The sequence below is a fragment of the Onychomys torridus genome, chromosome 2 (genome assembly GCF_903995425.1).
Source record: "Onychomys torridus chromosome 2, mOncTor1.1, whole genome shotgun sequence".
In the NCBI taxonomy this organism is placed as follows: domain Eukaryota; kingdom Metazoa; phylum Chordata; class Mammalia; order Rodentia; family Cricetidae; genus Onychomys; species Onychomys torridus.
This window is the reverse complement of record NC_050444.1, coordinates 124,670,900-124,695,236: the sequence shown is the minus strand read 5'-3', so window position 1 is coordinate 124,695,236 and position 24,337 is coordinate 124,670,900. Positions and strand designations below refer to the sequence as shown.

Genomic DNA, 24,337 nt, shown 5'->3' with positions numbered 1-24,337 from the left:
AAGATGGGCAACTTGATGACACCCTGTATCAAAGTTTCACAAAAATTAAAAAGAGGGCTGAGGGTAGGGCTTAGCAGTAGATCATTTGCCTAGTGTGCACAATGCCCTAAGTTTAATCCCTGGTACTAATAAAAACAACAATAAAAAAACTTTCAGACCGACCCCATAGCCCCAAACAGCATTCTGATTTGATTCAGTCCCTTCTGTTGCTCAGTGTCCAGGTTCTGCTGCTGGATAAGGAAAGGCCTTGAATCCTGAACTCAAGGTAGAGGGCATTCTTTTCTTCTCTGGTTGATAAAGTATGGTAAATAGCTTGACTCTGCTTTTCATCACCAGCCTCCTCTAGCGCCGCCCCCCTGTCCTTCAGCCCGCGCCCTGTGTCTCCCGCGCCTTGTCTTTCTCTCGGATGTTGCTTCCTTTCGTTTCTGATTAGAAGGCACTTGGGCTGGCCATGCAGAAGTTTATTTCTCGACACTTGTCTTTAAAATCTTCATGTATATGTGTGTTATTATATGGGGGGCATGGGTGGGTTGAAGTGTGAATGTGGGGGTTCAGGACAACCTCAGGGTCAGTCCTCATCTTGTACCTTGTTGAGATGGCTTTTGGGGATTCTCCTGTCCCCACTTCCCATCTGGTTGGAGTGCATAGGAGTTACAGACACATGTGCTACAGTGTCTGGCTTTCCCATGGCTTCTGGGGATTCGAACTCAGGTCATCAAGCTTGTGTGGCAAGGGCATTACCCACTGAGGCATCTCTCCAACCCTCCACCCTATCACTTTTTGAGACAGAACTTCACTGTGTAGCCCAGCTGTCTCAAGCTTGCTGTCTTCCTGCCCCAGCCCCTAAGTCCTGGGGTTACGCATGCTCCATGACACTGGTCTTTGCTTTTCTATTGGACATCTCTTGGAGTTTAGTCAGGACTGGATAACAGCCTTGTAAAAACAGCTATTATTTATGGAGTACTTACCATGAATCCAATGCTGTGCAGAGTCCTGGATTTCTCTGTAACATGGACAGTTTGATGTATGGCTATTTCTTTTCCTTGGGGCCCAGGTCTCCATCTAAACCCTGTACTTGACATCATGCACTGTAGTGATCTCAAACCTAACAGATGCTGACACCGAGAAGCAGTGTGAAGGAGCTGAAGCAGCCTGGTGGCCTCAGTGGTGCCTCGTGCCTTCTGAAAGCCAGAGGACTTGCTTCTGCAGCAGGATGTCTCCATTTTCTACCCGAGACACTCGTGATTCCTCCAGACCGGGGCCTCTGTAATGTGGCTTGTACCTTCAGCACCACACAGACACAAAACATGTGTGGGCACTGGCTTGGCAGAGCTAGTTTTGATAGTAGGGAAGTGAGTGTATAGTGTTCCTGGCCCTTCCCGGTACATCTAGGGTCCCTTCCCCACATGGCTGGGAGGGCAGGGTATTTAGGACAGTGCTTGGCACTTTGTTAGCACTCAGTATGTGCTGACTCTCTTTGTTCTAGAAGATTTTGGGTCATGGGTAATCAGGCCAGTAGACACCAGTTTTTTCAGCTCCGCTTGAATCTAGGCCCTGTCCAGAAAACACGAGATGCATCTCTGTTGGGCCCTGTCCAATCCTGTGAATCATACCAACTTTCAAGTTTGAGCTCAGAGGGGACTGGAATTTGAGGCCAAAGAAGGCAAAATATTTCCCTTTCTCGCTCTTGTTAAGTTCTTCAGTGATGGGTAATGGAAACAGATGGTTGTGGGTTCAAATCCAGGTTCTGTCCTTACCCACTCACCTATCTGCCTGTTGGCATCACAGAGGGTTGTTGAGATGGGTAGATGGGCCAGAATCCCCAGCTCTGGGTGGTCATGTTAGTTACACAGTCTGGCAGCGGCCATGCCCTTTGTGTGTTAGAGAAATAGTCTCCTTTGCAGGGCTGTAGCGATTAGAGACTAAGGCATGGAGGTAGAAGCAGATTGCCTGGCAGCGCAGGAGGGAAAGGTCTGGAGCCACTTTACCAGAGCCTTTCAGGGTCTTGGCAATTTAGGTGGCCAAGTGGTCCCACGTTTGATTTATGAACTTCATCCCTCTCAGAGAGCCAGATGAGTCCTGCTCAACGGCTAGAGCACGTTTGAAAGGTTTGTTTCACAGAGGAGGTTCCGAGTAGCACCCAAACCCATCCCACCGCCTTTCCAACCATTGAAGCCCCTGGCTGGCGCTGAACAGTGTTGCTTCAGCTGCTAGTACTTAATGTGCCTTTACTTGGAACATTTTCAGCTCCTGGGAGCAATATGGTGCCGTAAGTGCTCCCTGCTCACCCCCTTGCCTTTCTGTGACTAGTAGGAGCTGTGTGCATGAAGACTCCGGCCCAATTTACCAACCTTCAAGGTTCACCAAGTTGTGGGCCCAGGGCCCGTGGAGTGAGGGCGGATGGTGGGGCGGAAAACTAGGAATTTTGCCGGGAAGGGGTCCAGCATGGTCTTGGCTGGCGCCGCGTTAGCCACAGCCCAGGACCCCAGGGTGGGAGAGGGAACGGAAAGGCACTTGCACCTGGAATGGTTTGCAAAATCCTCTTGGGCATGAGGAAGCCGAGGCAGTGGCTGGAAGGAGCCTTCGGGGCTCCCCTCAGGTGCGGGGGGCCCGGTTGGGGAGCGGCCCCACGGCGCAGGCTGGCTGTCGGTCGTGGTGCGCCGCCGGAGGCACCCCGCCTGGCGGGTGTTGGGGGGCGTGGTGCGGCGGCCCGCCGGGGCGGAGAGGGGCCGGGGCGGCGGCGCGGGCTCCCGGGAAGTGGGGCCTCGCCAAGCCCCGACGCCTTGGGCGCAGGCCCTCCCTCCCTCCTCCCCGCGCCCGGCGGGACCCTGCGCCTGTGTCGGGAGAGGCCGGCGTCCGGCAGATGCACGCGGGGCGGGGGCCGGGGGAGAGGCGGGGAGAGAGAACCCACAACAAAACTTGGCGTCGCCGCGCGCACGGCGCGACTTGAATGACAGCAGCCCGCGCCCGCGGAGCGCAGCCGACCCCCGGGAGCCTGTTCCGCCCACGGCGCGGCGCTCAGCAGCAGGTAGGGGTGAGGGCGGACGGGTGGACCGAGGGACCACGGGCCATGGGCCGCGCCCCCGCAGCCCACTCTGACTTCCCGCAGTGTGCCCACGGCCGCTGCCGGGAACGGTCGCCCCATCCCGCCCTGTCCCCTGGACCCTGCGCAGGAGCACGGTGGGGCGCACACACACACACACACACACACACACACACACACACACACACACAGACACACACACACGGGGCAGGGGAGTGGGGGCGACCCCTGCGAGATCGGGGGCAGGGGGCGCTTTTTCAACTCGATGTTCAGAGGCTGGTTCCCAGCCTTCCAACTCCTCCCGCTGCGCACATCTGGAAAGAATCTGCGCGGGTGGGGAGGGGAGGTGGAGGTACACGGGCGGGTGACAGGGACTGTGGGGGCAGGTGGAACTGGGAAGGGGTCTGGATCTCTGCACTGAGAACTTGGGCCCAGGGCATCCCGCGACTTTCCACGTCAGTTCAGCAAGGGGCACCACCGAGTCCAACAACGACCTCTTCACAGACAGAAACAAGCACAGGAGGCAAAAATCAATCTCTAGGGTGTGTGGACAGGTGAGGGGCATAGATGAGCAAGGGACTTGGCTTCATGTGCCTCGGTGCGGTCTAGCACAGCTCTGTACAATCTGGCCACAACCCCGCCGTCTGTCCAGGCTGCGGCTTCCAGCGGGACAGAAAGGAGCAAGGGGAAAAGCACAGTCGTCTCAGGTTGTGTGTGTCACAGAACCACCATCAGCCTGGGCGGGATGGGGGCGGGGGGGGGGGGCGAGGCATGGCACAGGGCCTGGGGATGTTCGAGTTGAAATACCTGACCTGCAGTCAGGTGGAAGAAGGGGGGGGGGTCGGCTTGGGGCTCCCGAGCTGGGGCCTGGGTTGGGGAGGCAGCTGCAGCCTAAACTGCTGGAGTGTGCAGCAAGGGCTAGTGCCCTGGCTAGGATGCAGGTGCCCAAGAGGTGGCAGGATGGGCATTGGCAACCAGAGCGTTTGCTGGGGAAGGTGAAACTGCGCTCTGCCAGGCACGAAGAGGCACCGGGGGTGTGAACTGGGAGGACCCCTGGCTGGGCCTTTCCACCGCTCTTCCTTTTTCCCTGTGAAAACCAAAATGATCAGATCCCGGGCTCACAGGGCACACACCCCTGGGGAGGGGCTGGGCCGCACTGGGAAACTCATCTATGGCTGGTCTGGGGCTTCTGCATCCTTCTGTATACTCTTGGAGCCCTGGGCCCAGTCGTCTGTGTGCAAGGTAAGAAGTGTCAGATTCACTGACTTTGTGCACCGTGAAAGGGTACTCTTTGTCCCTTCTGTCTGAATCCCGGGTAGGAAGTGGCACCACTAGGCTTGATGGAGTCATACAGAGACTGCTGATCATGACCTACTGGAACCCCCGTGGCTCTCTATCACCAATCCCCTGCCATGGTGACTTGGCAACCCTTGGCAACCCATGTCTCCATCGCTAATTTCTATTCCCCCTTTATCCTGGTTAAACACATCTGCCTCTTTCCTGTCCCAAATTTACACCCTTCCCATGCTTCCCATCTGCCTGGAGGGCTTGCCTTTCCCTCTGTTCACTTGGGGAACTCCTACTCAGCCTTCAAGACCGGCTCAGGGCTATGGGCAGAAGCAAAACATTAGTTCTAGTCTTAAATTTATTTTATCCATCCATCCATCCATCCATCCATCCATCCATCCATCCATCCATCCATCCATCATCTTGTGTGTTTGCATGCACATGCTATAGAGCATGTGTGGAAGTCAGAGGACAACTTGCTAGAATTGGTTGTCTCCTTCTACCCTACCATGTGGGTCCTGGGGTTCCAACTCTCGTCATCAGACTTGGAGGCAGGAGCCTTTACTGGCTGAGCCATCAAGCCCTTGTTTTTCTTCTTCTTTTTTTTAAAGACCCCTCCCCCTAAACGGGGTTTCCCTGTGTAGCCCTGGCTGTCCTGGAACTCCTTCTATAGACCAGGCTGACCTTGAACTCGGACCTACCTGGCTCTGCCTCCTGAGTGCTGGGATTAAAGGCACCTGCCTCTGCCTCCTGGGCATGCGTCACCACTGCCCAGCTATGACTTATTTTTAATTATGTGTCTGTGTGTGCAGGTGGGGCCAGAGGTATCAGAACTCCTGGAGCTGGGTTACAGGTGGTTGTCAGCCATCCCAGTGAGTGCTGGGCTCAGGTCTTCTGCAAGTGGAGTACTGCTCTTAACAAACAGGTGAGCCATCTCCCCAGCTCCTGACTTGTTTAACATACTGTTTCAAGGCAAGGAATCCCAACAGTTGATGGCGCAGGCCTTTCTCTTCTGCCTTTCCATAAATTCATTCAACACCCAGAATCAGGGGAGGCTCAGCCTAACCTTGAAGGACAAAGCTAAGACCTCTGGGGGAGGGCTGCTGGGAAGTCTAAGATTTTGGGGGTGGGCAGCTGTGGGGGGGGCATTTGCACTTGGCTTTCCAGCTTGCAGATTAGGAGCATAGCTTATGCCTGTTCCTGGGCTTTTTCCTGCTCCAGCAAGCGATAGCTCAAAAGAGAGTGGGGACTCAGTGACTATGCGCTGAACCTGAGGGCAGGAGGTGATGCTGGGCTCTGAGCATCAGCTCCCAGCCATACCCATTCTTTCTACCTGGATCTGGAATCTGGTCCTCGCTTTGCATCCCTGCACCAGCACTTCTGCCTCTATCCCTTGCACAGCCTTGCTCACTGCATCAGCTCTTTATCCTCCAGAGACAAGGCTGGTGCTCCACGGCCTGCCCTGCCCCGGGCTGTGGCCATTGTGTCAGCTTGTGTCATTCTCGTCCCACCTGCCATGGACAGTCCAGTGAGCTTTGTGGAGTTTTCCACATGGACTGTCTGGACCCCAGGCCTGCACACACACCGACTCTCTTTTGTTCTTGCCAGATGCTTGGCCATCCAAATGCCTAGTCTGGGCTTCATTTGCTCTAGGAAGACATCGATGACAAGGTTATGCTTCCTCTGAGCTCCTGTGAACTCTCCACCTTACTCTCACATCTGGGTGACTCAGTTTACCTGACTTTAAAGTTTATCATCAGACTCGAAAGCAGCACTGTCTAACAAATTTGACGTGAGCCACAAACGCAATGTTCTAGAAGCCATGTAAGAAAGATAAGAGGCCAGAGAGATGTCTCAGTGAGTAAGAGCACCAGCTGTGCCAGTCCGACAACCTGAGTTCGATCCCCAGATGCACACATCTGTAATCCCAGCACTCCTATGGCAAGGTGGGAGGCAGAATTGTCTGGAAGCTTGATGTCCAGCTAGCATGGAGTATGTAGGGCAGGCTGCAAACAAGAATGGAAGGAGAATATGGCTCCTGACCTCCACACGCTCTCACCCTGGCATGCTCTCACTCTCGCTCTGTCTGTCTCTGTCTCTCTCTTTCTCTGTCTCTGTCTCTGTCTTTCTCTCTCTCTCTGTGTCTCTCTGTCTCTCTGTCTCTGTCTCTCTCTCTCTCTCTCTCTCTCTCTCACACACACACACACACACACATGACTTTTAGTTTTTATATTTATTTTTTGGTTTTTCAAGACTGGGTTTTTCTGTGTAGTCCTGGCTGTCCTGGAACTCACTCTGTAGACCAGGCTGGCCTCAAACTCACAGAGATATGCCTACCCTTACCTCCCAAGGGCTGAGATTAAAGACATGTGCCACCACTGCCTGGCCAATTTTTATTTTTTTAAAGACAGGGTCTTACTGTATATCCCTGCCTGTCCTGGAACTCTCGCTCTGTAGCCCAGGCTGGCCTTGACCTCACGGAACCCTGCCTGCCTCTGCCTACAGAGTGCTGGGATTAAAGGCGTGCACCACCATGCCTAGAACAAATAATTTTTTAAAAGTAAAATAAGACAGGTAAACTTAATTTTGTTTAACCCAATATATTAAGTGTTATTTAACCATTATAAAATTAACGAGGAGTTCTATATCATTAGTATTAATGAGGTGTTTTACATTCTTTTCTGTGGTGCCCTTAAAATCTATACACACACAGTGTGTTCTTTGGAGCATGTCTCAGCGTGGACTAGTGCCATACCTTAAGTGCTCCATAGGCACATATGGCAGTGAGTAGCTGCTGGAGTAGACAGGGCATCGGGAACCTCTTAGCCAGGAGCCTGCCCCAGGCTTCCATGCAGGACTCCAATACTTGGTGTGCCCCCACAAGAGCATCATGGGAAATGCAGAAGCCCTGAAGCTCAGCTCAGCCCCTTAACAGCTGTTACACTAGCTGATCCCAGTGGGCCTCTGCTCTCTGATCTCTAAAGCAGTGAAGAAAACATTTTCAGTTTGGTTCAGAATGTTGATATAAATTATGTATTTGTACAGATAAGCCTGTGGATTTTTATGGAGACAAGCCAAAGGTGAGGGAAGAAAGCCAGCCTGTCCAGTGAGTACCTTGTATATGCTAGGACCAGCTCCTTCCCTGCATCTGCTCCCTGGCCTCCTGCTCTGAGTAAATTTGAGGCTCACTTCCCACTGCCCCCCACCTCCCACCCCCACCCCCCATCCCCAGCTGCTCTGGCCAGAAGACTGTGGAATCAGCTATGGGAGAGGTGGGGCTAATGACCTGCAGAGATATGGCAGGGGAATGGAGGGCCAGGCTGCTGCCCATGTCACTCATTTCTGCTCACTAAGAGCTGGGCGTCTGCAGGGCTCTCTGGCTCTGCAGGACTAGTGGGCTGGGGCTCAAGTCTGCTTAGGCCACGTGGACTGCATGGTCAAGGGACTTGGCTGTTGCCCTCTTCTTCCTACCCTTTCCCTGGGATATCTTGTCTTCCTAGGGACCCTTTATACTGCCGCCTGGGTCTGAGTGGGTAGTGTTTATGGTATCACCTACTCCAGACAGGATAGGCATGTGATCTACCTCACCTCTGTCTTCAGGGTCCAGGGCTGGGTACAAGATGAGGCATCCTAGGCAATAAGAGCACAAAGCAGTACCTAAAATAGTGCAGCATCTTCTACAGCTCATCTAGAGCAGATGGGTTGGGACCAACCAGACCAAGAAGTCTAAGTGGGTTCTAGACATGGTGTCTTAGTGTTTTACTGCTGTGAAGAGACACCATGACTATGGCAGCTCTTATAAAGGAAAACATTTAATTGCCATGGCTTACAGTTTCAGAAGTTTAGTCTATTATCGTCATGACAGCACATGGTGGCCTGCAGGCAGACATGGTGCTGGAGAAGGAGCTGAGAGTTCTTTGTCTTGATCAACAGGCAGCAGGAAGTGAGCTGTGTCACTGGGTATAGCTTGAGCATCTATGAGATCTCAAAGCCCACCCCCACAGTGATACACTTCCTCCTAGGCCATACCCACTCCAACAAGGCCATGCCTCCTAATAGTGCTGCTCTCTGTGGGCCAAGCATTCAAACACATGAGTCTATGGGGCAAAACCTATTCAAACCACCACATATGTGATGGGGTGGAGAGGGGATGCTAGAGTGGGTAATGAGGGGGCTGGGAAGTGGACCATGCTATGGAGCAGGGCAGTGGCTCTCAATCTGTGGGTTGAGACCTCTTTAGGGGGTCAAACAACCCTTTCACAAGGGTCACGTATCAGATATCCTGCATATCAGATATTTTACATTATGATTCGTAACAGTAGCAAAATTACAGTCATGAAGTAGCAACAGAAAAAAATTTATGGTTGAGGGTCACCACAGCATGAGGAACTGTATTAAAGGTCAGAGCATTAGAAAGGTTGAGAACCACTGGAGTATTGGAAGGGAGAAATTCATTCATTTACTCATTTATTTAAATTTATTCATTTATTGAGCATTTAGTGTGTGTACCTCATTGACCTATGGAGTGCCCATGGAGGACACTTCCATTATCATCTCATCAGGTGAGAAACTGAAATTTAGGCTGTTTCAAAGCTTGCCCAGAGTCACACACTGGTGAGAGCCAGAGCAGAGCTCACAGCTCTAGCCATTGGTCTCCACATCTCACCCTTCAGCGTCACTGCCGACGACTTCCCAGGTCCCCTAATCCTGCTGTGACAAGCTCTGGTCAGACCCTTCTAGCTGCTGCTGTCTGGTTGCATTTCCTGAGGGAGTGGTAGGCGAGTCCCAGCCTGGCTTGTGTGCTGTAGACTACTCCATTCTGGAGTGGACCTCAGAGCCTGGACACCCGTCTGTACACCTCTCAGCCACTCAGTGGAACACGCCACTGTGCGGAGTCCTCCAAGTAGCAACAACTGCTCCTGACACCTCATGGGCATCAGATGCTCTATGTCTGTTGTCATACTTGGTCCTGACAGGACTGTGAGTTCAGACAGCACCTGCCTGGTGCAGATGAGGAGGCCGAGGTGCAATGAGGGTGCAGTGAGTTGGGGGAGGTGAGGCTTTCACTGGGGTCTGTGGGTCCTGGGACTACTACCTCTCACTGACGCTGTTGCCTCTCAACACACCCCAGAGACACATCTGAGTCCTTGTGATGCTAAGCCCTGACCTTCGGGACCACTGGGACAATGGTAGCCAAGTATCATTCTTAGCCTGTATCCATCCCTACTGCGCTGGGGATTATCAGCAGGGGCAGTGGTCGAGGGAGCGTGTCAGGTCCTGGTGAGGATAGCTGGGTGACTGAACACCAGGAATGGGACTCCTCATAGGATGGCAGCAGCCTCAGTCACCTCTTTGCCTGGCTTTGGGGTCACTCAGACTGTACTCACATGCAGAGTTCTTCTCAGCTCAGGTACTGTGACTTTTGTTCACAACCCACGTCAACTATGGCTCAGCCTGGGCAACCTCCGACTCTACCCTCCCACACACGCTGTAACACTTGACTTACTTCTTGGAAAGGAAGTTGTTGACCGCACAGGAGAGGGGAAAGGGTGTTTGGGGCAGAAAGAATAGTACGGGCAAAGGCTGGGAGGGAGGGACCGCTAGGTAATCCAGTGTGGCTCAGCCGGTGCCAGGAGAGGGAGGGGAAGAGGGGCAGGGCCCAGTCCTGGGATCCTGCTGGGGAGGGACAAAGGCTTGCCACGCCTTTGTCTATGTCAGGACAGCGGGAGTTTAGCAAATTCCAGGTCCTGCCTTAACTTCCCTTCTGTGAAATAGGGGTGCACATTCCTCAGGGCCCTGGCTGGTGAGAGTTAGAGGTGGTTTTGCAGCCCTGACTCAGGGCTTCAGGGCATTTCCATCACTCCAGAGGATGTCCCTGATGAGAGAGGGTCACGGTCATCTAAGGCAGCCGCTGTCTTACACCTAGGAGGGCCCTCTCATGACTTCGGTCGCCATAACTGCATGCCCGATGCACGTGATCAGTGAATGTCCTGGCGCCGAGGTAGGCCTGAGCCGCTCCCCCCACAGGCACCATGGCCAGCAGCAGGGGCCTGCCGCCGCTGCTGCTGTTGCTGCTACAGCTGCTCCTGGGCCCTGTGCTGGCTGTGAGGACACCTGGGTTTGGCCAAAGCGGCACCCACAGCCTGAGCCCTGAGGAGAATGAATTTGTGGAGGAGGAGCAGCCTGTGCTAGTCCTGAGCCCCGAGGAGCCAGAGCCCGGCCCAGCCACCATCGACTGTCCCCGAGATTGTGCCTGCTCCCAGGAAGGTGTTGTGGACTGCGGTGGCATTGACCTGCGTGAGTTCCCAGGCGACCTGCCCGAGCACACCAACCATCTGTCCCTGCAGGTGAGGTTGATGCTGTTCCAGCAGTTGCCCCAGCTGCTGACGCCAAGCCTTCAACATGGCTGCACAGCTCCCTTCTTTCCCAGAACCTCCAATTTTCACAGCCCCCCCCCCCCTGCAGCCCCTGATTCAGGGTAGCAAGGCAGATCAGCCTCATGAGTCCTGGTTCCACACTTATGGTACCAGTGATGCCCTGTTACAGAGCCCTGAGATGCAGCCTGTTGGTTCATGGAGGAGTCTGGGCTGTTCAGCTTGTAGAGTGGAAATGCCTCACCATGGCCACAGAGTTGCCCAGCAGCTGAATACATAGGTACCATGAACACCATTACAGGACCAGGAAAGCCGGGACAAGGGGACCCAGCTCCAGGAGGCAGTGGGCTCAGAGCATAGTGTGAGAGTCCTGGCGCCTGTGAGGCCCTGCTGACTGGGTGGATGGATCCTGGGGCATCTAGGGCAGTCCTAGGGGAGGGGAGGAACTATTACATCTCTCCTGAGGAAAGTCAGCAAAGGCAGGACCACCCGTGGTCACTGGGCGGGGGGGGGGGGGGGGGTAGGCAGGCCAGTAAGAGGAAAGGACAAATTGAAGACACTTCCTAATAGGCTCATTTTTTCCCCACCCATTCACACACAGACTGTCTCATGTACCTGCTGTGGGCACCTCTGGTTCTTTGCGGGGTATTGGGTGTGTAGGAAGGACATGGTCCCACTCTAACTTAGGTGCTCATAGTACATGGGTGAGACAGACAGACAGGTGAGTAGACAACAAAGTCAAATAGAGATGTAAGGCTTAGCCAGGTAGCAGTGGCCCACACCTTCATCCCAGCACTCGGGAGGCAGAGGCAGGCAGCGCTCTGTGAGTTCAAGGCCAGCCTGGTCTACAGAGTGAGTTCCGGGACAGCAGGGCTACACAGAGAAACTCTGTCTTGAAAACCAGGAGGGAGAGAAGGGAAGAAGGGGAGAGAGAGAGAGAGAGAGAGAGAGAGAGAGAGAGAGAGAGAGAGAGGAGGAGAGGGGGAGAGAGGGAGAGGGAGAGAGAAGGAGAGGGAGAGGGGGAGAGAGAGGGAGAGAGGGGGAACGAGAGAGAGAGAGAGAGAGAGAGAGAGAGAGAGAGAGAGAGAGAGAGAATGAGAATGAGAACTTACACAATGGGCTCCAGATCAGACCCTTCATCCAGACCAGGAGAGCTTTCCAGAGCACATGGTCAGAAGCCTAGTATTCCAAGGGGAGTGGGGACTGCAGGGCCAAAGAAGGGAGCTCATGGCTTCTGTTTAGAGAACAGTCCCAGGTGCTGTCACTTGGTGCAGGTCTGAGCTGTGGGGGATAGCTGCATGTGGATCTTTAAGAGTGGGACTCACAAGCCGGGCGGTGGCGCATGCCTTTAATCCCAGCACTCGGGAGGCAGAGGCAGGCTCATCTCTGTGAGTTCGAGGCCAGCCTGGGCTACTGAGTGAGTTCTAGGAAAGGTACAAAGCTACACAGAGAAACCCTGTCTCGAAAAACAAACAAACAAAAAACAAAACAAACAACCAAGAGCGGGACTCACAGACGCTGGTGCCCACCGCTGAGCACTGTCTGCCTCAGGAGGGAATTCCAAGGCAGGTGCCCAAGAGAAGATGCTGCTAGGGCCAAGGGTAGGTACAGAACCCCTCCTGCACCCACCCCTGAATGGCTGCCGGACCCCCCATCTCCCCTCAGAACAACCAGCTGGAGAAGATCTACCCCGAGGAGCTGGCTCGGCTGCAGCGGCTGGAGACGCTCAACCTTCAGAACAACCGTCTAACTTCCCGAGGTGAGGAGCAGGACACTGGTCCAGGGGCCCGGGACACAGACCTCAGAGGCCTGAGAGGCACAGTGGCCACAGAGAGAACGCACTCTGCAGACCCCGGGGTGAAGGGGAGCCCAGGCTTGGGTTGGGCTGGCAGGGGGGCTCTCTGATGTGGACCTGAGCCTGCTGTGGGTGTCTGAGACCCAGGAGGCAGGGCCTGGGGCATTGAGATCACAAGCTCCCTGGGACCTTGCTTGTTAGGGACTCTCCAATTTGCAAGGGCCCGAAGAATCCAAGAGCAACATTCTTAAGGTTTTTTTTTTTCCCCCTGAAGATGAATATAATACATAATTGGGATAGAACTTTCAGAAAACAAAGTAGAAGGAGGAAAAAAAAACTATAATCCTGCCACTTTGAATTAATCAATATTAAGATTTTGGTATTCTCCCTTGCCCGTTTTAAAAGAAAGCAGCTTTATTGATATGTAATTTATGTGCCCTAAGTGACCCATTTTAAAAGTCCACTCCAATCTGATGTGTTTGGGTGAGTTTATGCAGTGTACAGCCGCCTCTGTGATCTGCAGCCATTCACCTTAGATTTTTAAACCCACAGCTGATCTGCAATCGCTGCAGCGGCCTGCTTTGTTTCACTTAGCAATTTGTTTCTCTTGTTGCTGATGCTAGAGCTCTGTCTGGCTGTCACGTCACACTCCAGAGCAGGGTATTCCATGGAGACACAGCCCACGGTTTATGTAACTGTTCTCTCTCCTTTGACTTGGGCCAGTCCCAGCATCTGGGGGTCCTGGAGCAGGAACTGGATGTCAGAGGCCAGCTCAGGGCTGGAGAGGGGCCAGTCTAACTGGTCTCCTCCCAAGCCAGCTGTCAGAGGGGACCAGGGCCGAGTCTTGCCCTGCACAGAGCCCATCCCAGCTGGGCTGCACCTGCCTGTAGGTGGGGCTGAGATTGAAGAGGGGCCTCTGACCCCCCTGCAGCCATGCCCAGGGGAGCACTCCTTCCTGCCTCAACGGGTTAGGCTAGGTCACTCAGTCCCCAGCAAGCACTTAGCTGCTTGCTTCTCTGCTTGGGCCACGTGAGGAGGAGAGAGAGGTCAGGACGGGACAAAGACTGGAACTGATTGGGAAGGGAGGGGGCTGCCTGGCAAGCGGGTGGTTCGCCTGCTCCCCTGTAGTATTTCCTTCATCTAGGGCTCTGACCTGTCCTTTAAAGGGCTCCCAGAGGAGGCGTTTGAGCATCTGACTAGCCTCAATTACCTGTACCTGGCTAACAACAAGGTGAGGGCCATGGGGGTGGGCGGGCTTCCCTGCCCTCTTGGCTCTGTCTTCCCTTGAGCTCTGTGGTTATTCTCCAGTGCCCTTTCCAGCCTGGCCTCTGGGTCCCTGTTGCCCTGGATGTTGAGAAGGGGGCACACACCATCCCCTGGAACCTAGAGCGTGTCTGATAATGAAGCAGCCAAGGCCTTCAGCATGGATGGGTGGAGGGAGAGCCCCGCCTGTCACACAGGTGCTCCGAAGGCTTCTTGGAGGAGATGATACTTGAGGAAAGCAATAAAGGGCAGATTCCAGCCTGGGTCCAGGGAAAGCCTGTGCCATTGAGGTGGCATGTTTCCATAGTCTCCAGTACTCAGGGCTGAGGTAGGGTCATTTAAGTCTGGGAATTTGAGACAAGCCTGGACACAAGGAGACATGTTTCAAAATGCATAGAGGTAAATAATAAACAGGAAGCTTGCCTTCCCTCCACCCAGAGCAACTTTTCAAATCACACTGTTTCTTCTGACCTCTAACCCTCTTCCCCATGAGCCCAGGAGCTCAGGAGTGTGGAGACAAATCCAGGGGGCTCTGACTGCCAAGCTAAGGGCTGTGGGAGCTGGGCGCATTTTGTTTTATCAAAAGATGGAACAGGTTTCTGCATTAGCAAAGTGGCTTTGGTGTCAGGGAAGAACAGGGAAGGGAAGCCGACTACCACCCAGTGGCAGGGCCCAGAGCTAGCCTCTACTGGTCTTTCTTTCTCTCTTTTCTTTCCAGCTAACATTGGCCCCCCGATTCCTGCCAAACGCCCTGATCAGTGTGGACTTTGCTGCCAATTATCTCACTAAGATCTATGGACTCACCTTTGGCCAAAAGCCAAATCTGAGGTCAGAAGTCAGAGGGGTGATCCTGGGTGTGTGGGAATGTACGTGTGTTGGGTGAGTGTGGAGGATTTGGGGGAAGCAGAAACAAAGAGACACAGGCAGGCCCTGAGAAGGGGCTTGCTGTGCTGTGGGCTATGCTCAGGGGTGGCAGAGGCACACTCAGGGCCTAGAGGAGCTCAGGATCCAGAGGGCTGAGACCTGAGGGATGAGGAGGTCTCCATCCAGTAAATGAGGAAAGAGAACTTATGCATGGGAGTGGTGGGGTCTGGGAGGAGAGAGCGGCTTCCATCAGGTGGGGCTGCCCTTCTGTGAACTTGCTTAAGGAGGTATGACCACTCCCAGAACTCCTCACACTGGACTTCAGATGAAGGAGTCTAGACTGGGGCCAGGAAGTTCTGTTTCTGCCACAAATTTATGTGGTGACTTTCCGGTGCTGAGCCTGCCCCTGCCCCTGCCCCTGCCCATGCCCCTGCCCCTGCCCCTGCCCCTGCCCCGAGAGGGCCTTCTGAAGCTTTTTCACACTGCATCCCTGGGTTAAGATGATGGAAAAGTGCCCTGGGCCCTGTTCTCAGCTTGAGTAAGACTTTGAAGGTACCCAGCAAAGCTGGCCTAGGGCTGGGAAGCCCAGGTGGGGTGAGGACTGTACCTCCATCCTGCAGGTCTGTGTACCTGCACAACAACAAGCTAGCAGATGCCGGGCTGCCGGACAACATGTTCAACGGCTCCAGCAACGTCGAGATCCTCATCCTGTCCAGCAACTTCCTGCGCCACGTGCCCAAACACCTGCCACCTGCCCTGTACAAGTTGCATCTCAAGGTGGGGAGCAGACTCTTGGCCAGACACAGAACTGCTGAGGGAGAAGCATGGCCCAGTTGAGTGTGCGGATGCCGAGTGAGTCTGTGACAGTACATTGCAGGAGTATTAGCTATCCGGGGGAGTAGGCAGACGTCTGGGCACCTTGACCGTCAGTGTGGGTTTGAGGGGGCTATCAGCACACCTAGATGCTGCAGGTCCGACTCCCCTCTTGGAACACCTCATCCCAGGCCTGGATCTTGCCCCTGCCTCTCACTTTGCCCCTCCCTCCCTTTCCTTTTAGAACAACAAGCTGGAGAAGATCCCCCCTGGGGCCTTCAGTGAGCTGAGCAACCTACGTGAGCTGTACTTGCAAAACAACTACCTGACCGACGAAGGCCTGGACAATGAGACCTTCTGGTGGGTCCCTGTGTCACCGCATCCTCCTCATCACCATGGCACCTGGCAGGCTCAGCTGCTCCCAGCTGGGTACAGTCACGTGTCTACTTTCCTTGGCTGCTTTCCCTGGAGAAGAAACTTTGGGGCTTGGGTCATTTGCCATTTCTGTCTCTGGGAAGAAGTCAAAATGTATAGATAAGGCCTGCTGAGATGGCAGATGTGGGATGTGGGCTCCTGCTTAGCATCTCAGTCTTCTCCTTTCTCCAGGAAGCTCTCCAGCCTGGAGTACCTGGACCTGTCCAGCAACAACCTGTCACGGGTCCCCGCTGGCCTTCCCCGCAGCCTGGTCCTGCTGCACCTGGAGAAGAACGTCATCCAGAGCGTAGACGCTGATGTGCTGACACCCATCCGCAGCCTCGAGTATCTGCTGCTGCACAGCAACCAGCTGCGGGCTGAGGGCATCCACCCGCTGGCATTCCAGGGCCTCAAGCGGCTGCACACAGTGCACCTCTACAACAATGCTCTGGAGCGTGTGCCCAGCGGCCTGCCCCGCCGAGTTCGCACCCTCATGATCCTGCACAACCAGATCACAGGCATCGGCCGTGAGGACTTCGCCACCACCTACTTCCTGGAAGAACTCAATCTCAGCTATAACCGCATCACCAGCCCACAGATGCACCGGGATGCCTTCCGCAAGCTGCGCCTCCTGCGCTCCCTTGACCTGTCTGGCAATCGCCTGCAAACCCTGCCTCCGGGCCTGCCTCGAAATGTACATGTGCTGAAGGTCAAGCGCAATGAGTTGGCTGCCCTGGCACGTGGGGCACTAGCTGGCATGGCCCAGCTACGGGAACTCTACCTCACAGGAAACCGACTGCGTAGCCGGGCCCTGGGACCCCGTGCCTGGGTCGACCTTGCTGGTCTTCAGGTACTAAAGGACTGGGCCACTTGGGAGCACAGGGAGGATGGTAGGTCTGCCCTGAGCCTACCTAGCTACTGGGATGAGGGACAGTTGTGCCAGGAGCCAGGTTCCTGTGGGTTAGCCAGACTGAGCTAATTCACAGTTAGAGACCTGCTGTGGAGGCTGACTTTAGGGTAAGAGGGTCGTGACCATGCAGTCCAACCTACCTATGGGGCCAAAGCAAAGGGCAGAGTGAACACAGGAGCCCGTGTTTAGAGTGGCCAGGCCTTGTCACCACAGGCAGACCCAGGCTTGAGAAGGGTGGTGGAGGTTAGAGACAGTCATGGCTGCAGGTCAGGGTCCCTAGTTCAAGGGGACTAGGGGGCAGTTTGGGCAGCATGGGCCCAGTGTCCTGAAGCTCAGAAGTAGGTGCTTGCTGAAGGCTGGACCTTGACATTGGAGGTCAGGGAGTTGTTGATCTTCCCAGTCAGCCGAGGGCCAGGATGGGACAGCTGCTCAAGGCACTCTGGGGCCAACCAATGGGCATGGCTACTATGGCTCTGTGGGGATATCCCCAAGGTCAAACCTCTCTGGGGACAAGAACCTCCCATGTGAGGAGAGCAGTGAGTAGGTGGAATTCATCGGAACACTGAAGAGGGGCTAAGCCTGCCGCAGCAGCTCTGTTCCTTCCCAGAGCTTTTCTTCATGACAGAAGCTGAGGACCCCCATCCTGTCCCTTCTCCCTCAGACCTCCTCGGGGCCTGCTCTAGCCTCTCGGGGCTCTGCTTAGACGCCAGCTCTGAGGTCTTTCTCTGCATTGTTTTCCTTTAGCAGCTGTATCTGCCGGGCCTTGGGGCCCGTGGGTTGTCAGCTGCCAGTTTTCTGGGTAGAAGGAGAGGCCCATGTTTTAGTCTGACGTGCTCACCACTGGCTGTGGTAGTGGGAATTGCCATCAGGACTAGGGTGTCTTCAAAGAATACTGGGGAGAAGCGGGGACAGAGGGAATCCAGGAGGAACCCCGAGTTGGACAGAGTGGGATGGTTGAGACAGCTGGTTCTGCCGTATGGCTGGGGCCTCACGCTGGCCACCCTGCTGAGGGCCACCCCAGAATCCAGCCCCTGTGCTGCCCTCACGCTGTTCCTCGGGAGCTCAGTCTTGGTCCCAAGCTTCCACACCTGCCCCCTCTTGTTACGCTTTCTAACTCACTAAGGGGGAAGGGCCACACCCACCCAGGGACCTTGTAAACTGCCTGGGCATACTTCTTGTCTCTGCTGCCTGCCTCAGGCAGCCTGACAGCTCCTTCCCCAACATCAGCTCTCTATTTAGGTTGCTTATGCCCCAGGCCAAGCCACCCTGTCTGTCTGTCTGTCTGTCTGTCTCTCTCTCTCTCTCTCTCTCTCTCTCTCTCTCTTTCTTTGAGACAGGGTTTCTCTGTGTAGCTTTGCGCCTTTCCTGCAACTCACTCTGTAGCCTAGGCTGGCCTCGAACTCACAGAGATCCACCTGCCTCTGCCTCCCAAGTGTTGGGATTAAAGGTGTGCACCACCACCGCCCAGCAACCACCCTGTTTCTCAACAGGACCTCAGCTTCCTGGGATCTCACCACTCCAGTACTTTACTCTCTCTCTCTCTCTCTCTCTCTCTCTCTCTCTCTCTCTCTCTCTCTCTCTCTCTCCTATATAGTCTTCTCTAGCTCCTGCTTCCTTGAGGTCCCAGGCCAGATTCCCTGCTATGGTTTTCAAGGCTCCCTCTGCTCCTGCTCAGGCACACACTCTACTGGATATACTCTGCCTACTTTGCCTACTGGAGACATCTACTCCTTTGTTCCTTCCTTCATTCTGGAAGAGTCCCCATGTTGTACTAGACACAGTTCCAGAATTGGGGATCCTGCGAGAACTAAGAGGGGGCACCACCCTTGTTAGGGTGTACCTAGAACTCAGCCTGAGTGTCATCTTGCCTAGGAAACATCCGTACCCGTTAGCAGAGTCAGGCAGGTCAGGCTGAGCCTCAGCCTGAGTGTCTGGTGAGCAAGCAGGGATTCTCTCTCACACTGAGGGTCTTTTGACAGGCAACTGCTCCTTCTTCCGAAAATCCACCCTTTGCTATTGTCCTGGAAACCATTTCCCGGCTTGAAGCTGGATAGGGCCTTTCCCTGCTCCCTCTTTACAGCCAACGCCTGCGGCTTGTTTTTTGAGCTCTGGTCCATCTCCACAGCCTGTCTGTCTTCCTGAGAGTGGAGATGGTGTCTCATTGAGTCCATGTCCCCAGCACCCATGGGCACCAACCATCTCTGGAATGAATGAGGGAATGGTAAAGACCAGAGTGGGGAGGGTCCCAATGGCTGTGAGACATCATGGGAAACAAGAAGCCCTGTGGGCAGAGGAGGTAACAGAGTTGGAAATTTGGGGCTCCGCTGCAGACCTGATGCTATGTGAGATCCGGGCAATGACCTGAATCCCAGCCTGCCAGGGCAATGAAGGAGCGCAAAGACCATGTAGTCCTGTCCCATGGCAGCACTAGTGTGGGTTTGGAGAAGGTTCATTGGCACTCTGAGGGACAAGGGTGACCACAGAGCCAGTGTGGGCCAGCTCCCCTACCCCATTTCCCTGGCTATGGCTCCTGGGCTCCAGGCCTGAGGTGGCCTGAGCCTGCCCATCCTGGGACTTGCTTGTGTCAGGATTTCTACAAACCTCGTACCTTCTCTCCAGGCCCCTGTATGTGTGACCTGCACACGTGGATCCTGGCGTATCTAGTCTGATGGAAGTGACAGGAAAATTAAAAAGGAAGTGCTATGACATGCAGGCCGCTTGGCCATGACTCCATGTGCAAAGGCAGAAAGGGCCGGGTAGGCTCTACATCAATGAGAACAAATACTTGGAGTCTGGCACAGCATGTGCTAGCCTCTTAGAGATGGATTAACCCAGCTAAGCAGTTTCCCCACCTGGAAAACATGGATTGTTACCCCCACCCCACTGGGGGTTCTCATTAGAAGTAAATAGACTACGGCTTGGTGGGAGTCTGTAAGCTGTTAAGTGCTGTGCACAGATGGGAGTCCTTGACTGCTCTGCTTGCCTCTGCAGCTGCTGGACATTGCTGGGAACCAGCTCACAGAGATCCCCCAGGGACTCCCCCCGTCGCTTGAGTACCTGTACCTGCAGAATAACAAGATCAGCTCTGTTCCTGCCGCCTCTTTTGACTCTACTCCCAACCTCAAGGGGATCTTTCTCAGGTAGGAAGTCCCTGAAGCCCCACTTGTACCCGCCCCTACATCTAACAATAGAGGGACAGTTGAGACATGGGGACATAGCTTGTAGGTAGCGTGTGAGCACAGCTCTGGCAGGCCTGCGATGGCTCATAGGTTTGCTAGTGGGCATCAGAAGCGTTCACGACTGGTGCAGGGTGTTGTTGAGGTGTAAGTGGTACCAGAGGAGGCCCAGAGAGCATCTTGCTAACCCGCAGCTATGAAGACACAGGTAACTGCTCTGTTCACAGCCAGCCAGGTGGGGCTCAGGGTCAGACCAAGAACGCAGATGCCTAGGTCCCACTGGGCTCTGGGTTAGGACTTCAGGGAACTCAGACCCCACAGACTATGACTTCTTCTCAACCCCTCCCATACCCCACCCCACCTGACCCCCCCAAATCAGAGAGCAGACAGAACAGAAGATAGCAGAAGGCCCAGGGTGGTGACACCGGGGTGGTGTGACTCGGACTTCTGAGCAGAGTTGGGCCTAAAGTCAGGACTGAGTACATCCCTTACCAGCTCAGTCATGGCCTTGCTGTGTGCCAGTCAGATCTTGGGGTTAGTACCAGAAGGCAGCAGAGGCAACTCCCATGGCTGCCCCCTGTGGGTGAAGTAAGAGTGGGCAGAGTGGAGACTTCTCTTGCCCTGTAGATGACAATCGTCTGCTGGTCCCTTCCTCCAAGCTGTCAGTGCCCCAGCAGGTCTGCTTGCCATGGTGTACCATGCTCCTTGGTCCCCCGCCTTTACAACGTGCTGCGCCGTTTCCCAGACACCCACTCCCTGCCCTCTTCCCTTCTGAGCTGGGCAGGCATGAGGGCATCAGCCGGGGCTCCTGACACTGACCCGTGGACCACCACTCAGATTCAACAAGCTGGCCGTGGGCTCCGTGGTGGAAAGCGCCTTCCGGAGGCTGAAACACCTGCAGGTCTTGGACATTGAAGGCAACTTTGAGTTTGGTGGCACTTCCAAGGACCGGGGCCACACAGACGAGGAAGAAGAAGAGGAGGAGGATGAGGATGAAGAAGACGAAACAGGATCATAACAAAGTGATGCAGATCTGACCCAGGTGGGAGGTCTGTGTGGTATGATGCTCGCCTCTCCCCACACTGGCCTTGACCCATCCTCACCCTGTCCTCTAGTCTGTCCCTTCACATTGAACATGTCAGTCTTGCCTGTAGGACTGCACCGTGGGAGAGGTTAGTGTGTGTGGCAGGGCACCCACGGAAGCCAGTTTGTGCCGAGGCATGAATGCTGTACTGGGAGCTACCCAGGGCTGGAGACACCTGAGTCTGGGGCCCAGGGGAGAGGCCTGAGCTAGAGCTGGGGTGTAGCCACTGTAAGCCTTGAGATAGGTATAACCACTGAGGGGCTGGAAGATCTGGTCCAGGGTAGTGAGAGAGAGGGCAGGCCTATGGGCCCCGTACACAGTTCACGTACAGGGACACACAGGCATCTACACATGTGTACATGCATACATACTTTACTCCAGGACACAGTAATAACATGTACATATCTGTGTGAACAAGTATGCATAGAGGTATGTCTATGGGCACCCATTCACACAGGCTTACATGTGGACACACATATACACACATACCTAGTACATGCATGGACTTCTCTAGAAGCAGGGGACTCAAGCTGCTTCAGTGCTAAGAGCCTGAGAGGGAGTGGGCTCTGCCAAGCCTAACTGCATGTGTTTACAGAGTCCCTGTGGATTCTGAGAGAATAGCTGAGGGAGAGATGTGGGGGTGAGGAGAATGACTGGGAAGTCGGGAACATACCTACCTGCTCTGGGGTGGTAAGAGCTGATGGCCGTAGAGGGGAGGCCACGTGAAACTCACGAAGGCCCACTCTGCTTGGTTCCCTTTTGACACAGGTGATGTGGCTGCTCATGGGATATGCTGTGGAGGGAGAGAGTGGGTAGGAATATGCTGTAGGGAATGGCAGGAGCCTGGTGATCGTCCCTCCGTGGAAGGAGGGCCAGGGAGCTGAGTGGCTGCAGTCCCAAGCAGGCTAGTGGCTTTGATGGCTGGATCTGAAGTCACATCAGCCTAAGATCATCTGTCCATGCAGGGGAAGACAGCGGACGTTTGGGTTAGGGAAGACAGGGAACAATGAAATAGGATATATTAACAGTCTCTGTCCTGGGGGGGTGGTTGGGAAGGGGGAGGGCAGGTGGGAGTGTTGGGAGCAGAGATGTGGGGAGGGTGTGGAAACCTGGGCAGGTGACAGGAGGGAGGCAGAGAGCAGTGGCCAGAGGGGATCTCTAAGGTTAGTCAGGACTTCAGAGAATGTGTTAGGGGTCATGAGGTGTGGCCATGCAAGGAGGCTGCTGGTCATGGCCACAGTTAGGATGTTGACTTGAAGTCGGGCCTGGAGCTGAGAGGAACTGGTAGTGGGGGTTGGGGGTGGTGGTGATGGAGGATCACAGCTGTGAGGCTGGATGATGAGGACAAGGTATCCACTAATGATAGAAAGCAGGATGCATGACAGGCATGTGAGCATGGAGGGGCAGGCCCAGCTCCCAGGGCCAGCTATGGAGGTAGTGTCCTTGCCCTAAGGTGCTGTCTTTAAAAGCCAGGGTCAGCAGGAAGGGGTGATTGCTATTCCATGAGGGCTCTCTGGCTCTCAGAGGAAGGGCTGTGGAGCTCTGGGCTTAGGGAGAATCTTCCCCCTTTGTGGAATGTTGGCCATAGTCAAGTGGGATGCTGGGAGAAGTCCCAGAGAGTTCTGGATTCAAGCTGGGCACCTCCTGGTTCGAGACCCCCCAGGGGCACCTCATCTTCCCACTCACAGTAGCCTGGCTTCCAAAACCTGCTCACTTTGAGTCATTTCACCCAGAGCTGCTGGTAGCTAGCCCTGACTCTCCAACATGTTCCACAGGACGATGGACCACCGGACTCCTTTCTGCAGCCCAGGCTTGTGCCCTATGAGCGCCCCCTTCTGACACACCCAGCGCTGAGCCCAAGGGGCATCCGAATGCCAGAGGCTGAACACAGTCTCCTGTCCCACCCCTTCCTGTAATGTGTTACACAAGCAGGCACGTGTGGACACCATCCCCCAGCCTGGCCACACAGACAGCCAGCTGCACATGACCCTCCAAGCTGTCTGTCTGCACAGTCTCACACCAACACATACACACACACACACACACACACAAAATACATACACTCTGACCTCTGAACCCACACTGGCCTGGTATACTCAGGCAGCTACTCTCTCCCCACTTCACACACACACAACAGTAACCTATGCCATCAAAAGCTCTTGCTTCTGGCCAGCTCTGGCCATAGCGGTTGGCCATGTGCCTTGTCCACTGTTCTCTCTCCCTTGGGGACTCGGGGTTGTCTCCTTCCTCCGTGGCCAGGTGCTTTCTACCCTCTGAGACTCACAAAAGCTGACTTTTGTCTTTTGCCTTCCCTCTGGGGATGCGAACCTTCTAACTTCTACCAGGGCCTTGCCCCTTGCCCAGGTGCTGAGGCAGCGCCACCCCAGGAGCTCCTTTGTGTGGTGCTCTGGCAGGTCACAGGCACTTTCTGAGGACAACCCCAAGAGGGAGGGGGGAGGGGAGGAGGCAGCTGTGCGTGGCAGAGGGCGGGGATGGCTGCACGGTCTTCAGTTCTGAGGGAAGTTCTGGGGTACCTTTGGTTTTGTTTAAGGAGAAAAAATATATATAAAGATAAAAATCTCAAAGCTGATTTTTCTTGTTCCAGAAAAACTAATATAAAGCATTACCCCTGCCCTGGCATCCATGTTGTATCTGTGTGTGCTTCCCTCCAGGTGCTGGGCTGGCATCTGATCTAACAAGCAATGCCCCTGACCAGCAAGAATGAGGACCAGTGCCAGGACTGAGGGGCCCCGACAGGGGCAGACAGAGGAGGGATGGGACAGGGCAGCAAGGCAGGAAGCCTTGGTGCAGACACTCTCGGTGGACGGAAGTCTGCTTTTAGGGTCTGACAGGGCACAGGCCTGCACATCACCCCTGCTCCCCCAAGCTGACCCAGGCAGAGGACCCAGCTGAGAGCCACCTCTGCACTGAGGTGGTGTGGCTGATAGTCTGTGCTGTCCAAGTAAGGAAGAGGCAGAAGGCAGGGCCAAGAGCTCGTGCAGAGCTGATGTGGGGACAGTCTCTTGAGGCATTCCCAGGGAAGAGCTGAAGGACATGTCCAATATGCCACCCCAATGTGGGCAGAGCTGGGCTTGGGTTGAAAGCTGAAGGGAGGCCAATTGGGTCTTAATGACTATATAGGGATCTTCCTGACTGGAAGTGTGTGGGTACAAGCCCGTCAAGTTCATCAAAATATAGACCCCTGCCTGTGGCTAGCTGGGCAAGGCCCTTGGATTCCTCAAAGGCCTTAAGAGGTGACTGGGGAAGGTCAAGTGAGCCCATCTACATGAAGGGGACAGCTGATCTCTCCCAGG

At 54.7% G+C, this 24,337-nt stretch overlaps 1 protein-coding gene across 5 annotated transcripts; it reads left to right on the top strand.

The window, feature by feature from the left end:
* The first annotated feature begins 2,725 nt into the window (after nucleotides 1–2,725).
* On the top strand, nucleotides 2,726–23,571 carry Podn (podocan). 5 transcript variants are annotated; one of them, XM_036179970.1, is made up of 13 exons: nucleotides 2,726–3,028; nucleotides 5,143–5,255; nucleotides 7,376–7,410; nucleotides 10,358–10,677; nucleotides 12,370–12,463; nucleotides 13,666–13,730; nucleotides 14,481–14,590; nucleotides 15,247–15,403; nucleotides 15,684–15,799; nucleotides 16,046–16,703; nucleotides 19,755–19,903; nucleotides 20,777–20,981; nucleotides 22,799–23,571. In XM_036179970.1, the coding sequence occupies exons 4-12, from the start codon at nucleotides 10,363–10,365 to the stop codon at nucleotides 20,955–20,957; spliced, it is 1,845 nt and encodes a 614-aa protein (XP_036035863.1). In that variant the 5' UTR covers nucleotides 2,726–3,028; nucleotides 5,143–5,255; nucleotides 7,376–7,410; nucleotides 10,358–10,362; the 3' UTR covers nucleotides 20,958–20,981; nucleotides 22,799–23,571. The 5 variants fall into 5 exon arrangements, with proteins under 5 accessions (XP_036035863.1, XP_036035861.1, XP_036035862.1 ...); XM_036179968.1 differs by having other exon boundaries at nucleotides 7,376–7,436; XM_036179969.1 differs by having other exon boundaries at nucleotides 7,376–7,436; nucleotides 20,777–20,988.
* The last annotated feature ends 766 nt before the right edge of the window (nucleotides 23,572–24,337 follow it).

Bases quoted from the DNA above. Each gene is read 5' to 3' on its own strand.
- Podn (XM_036179970.1), top strand. From the start codon at position 10,363: ATGGCCAGCAGCAGGGGCCTGCCGCCGCTGCTGCTGTTGCTGCTACAG. The intron at 15,404-15,683 runs GTGGGGAGCAGA...CTTTCCTTTTAG, and splicing joins TGTACAAGTTGCATCTCAAG to AACAACAAGCTGGAGAAGAT. The intron at 15,800-16,045 runs GTGGGTCCCTGT...TCCTTTCTCCAG, and splicing joins CTGGACAATGAGACCTTCTG to GAAGCTCTCCAGCCTGGAGT.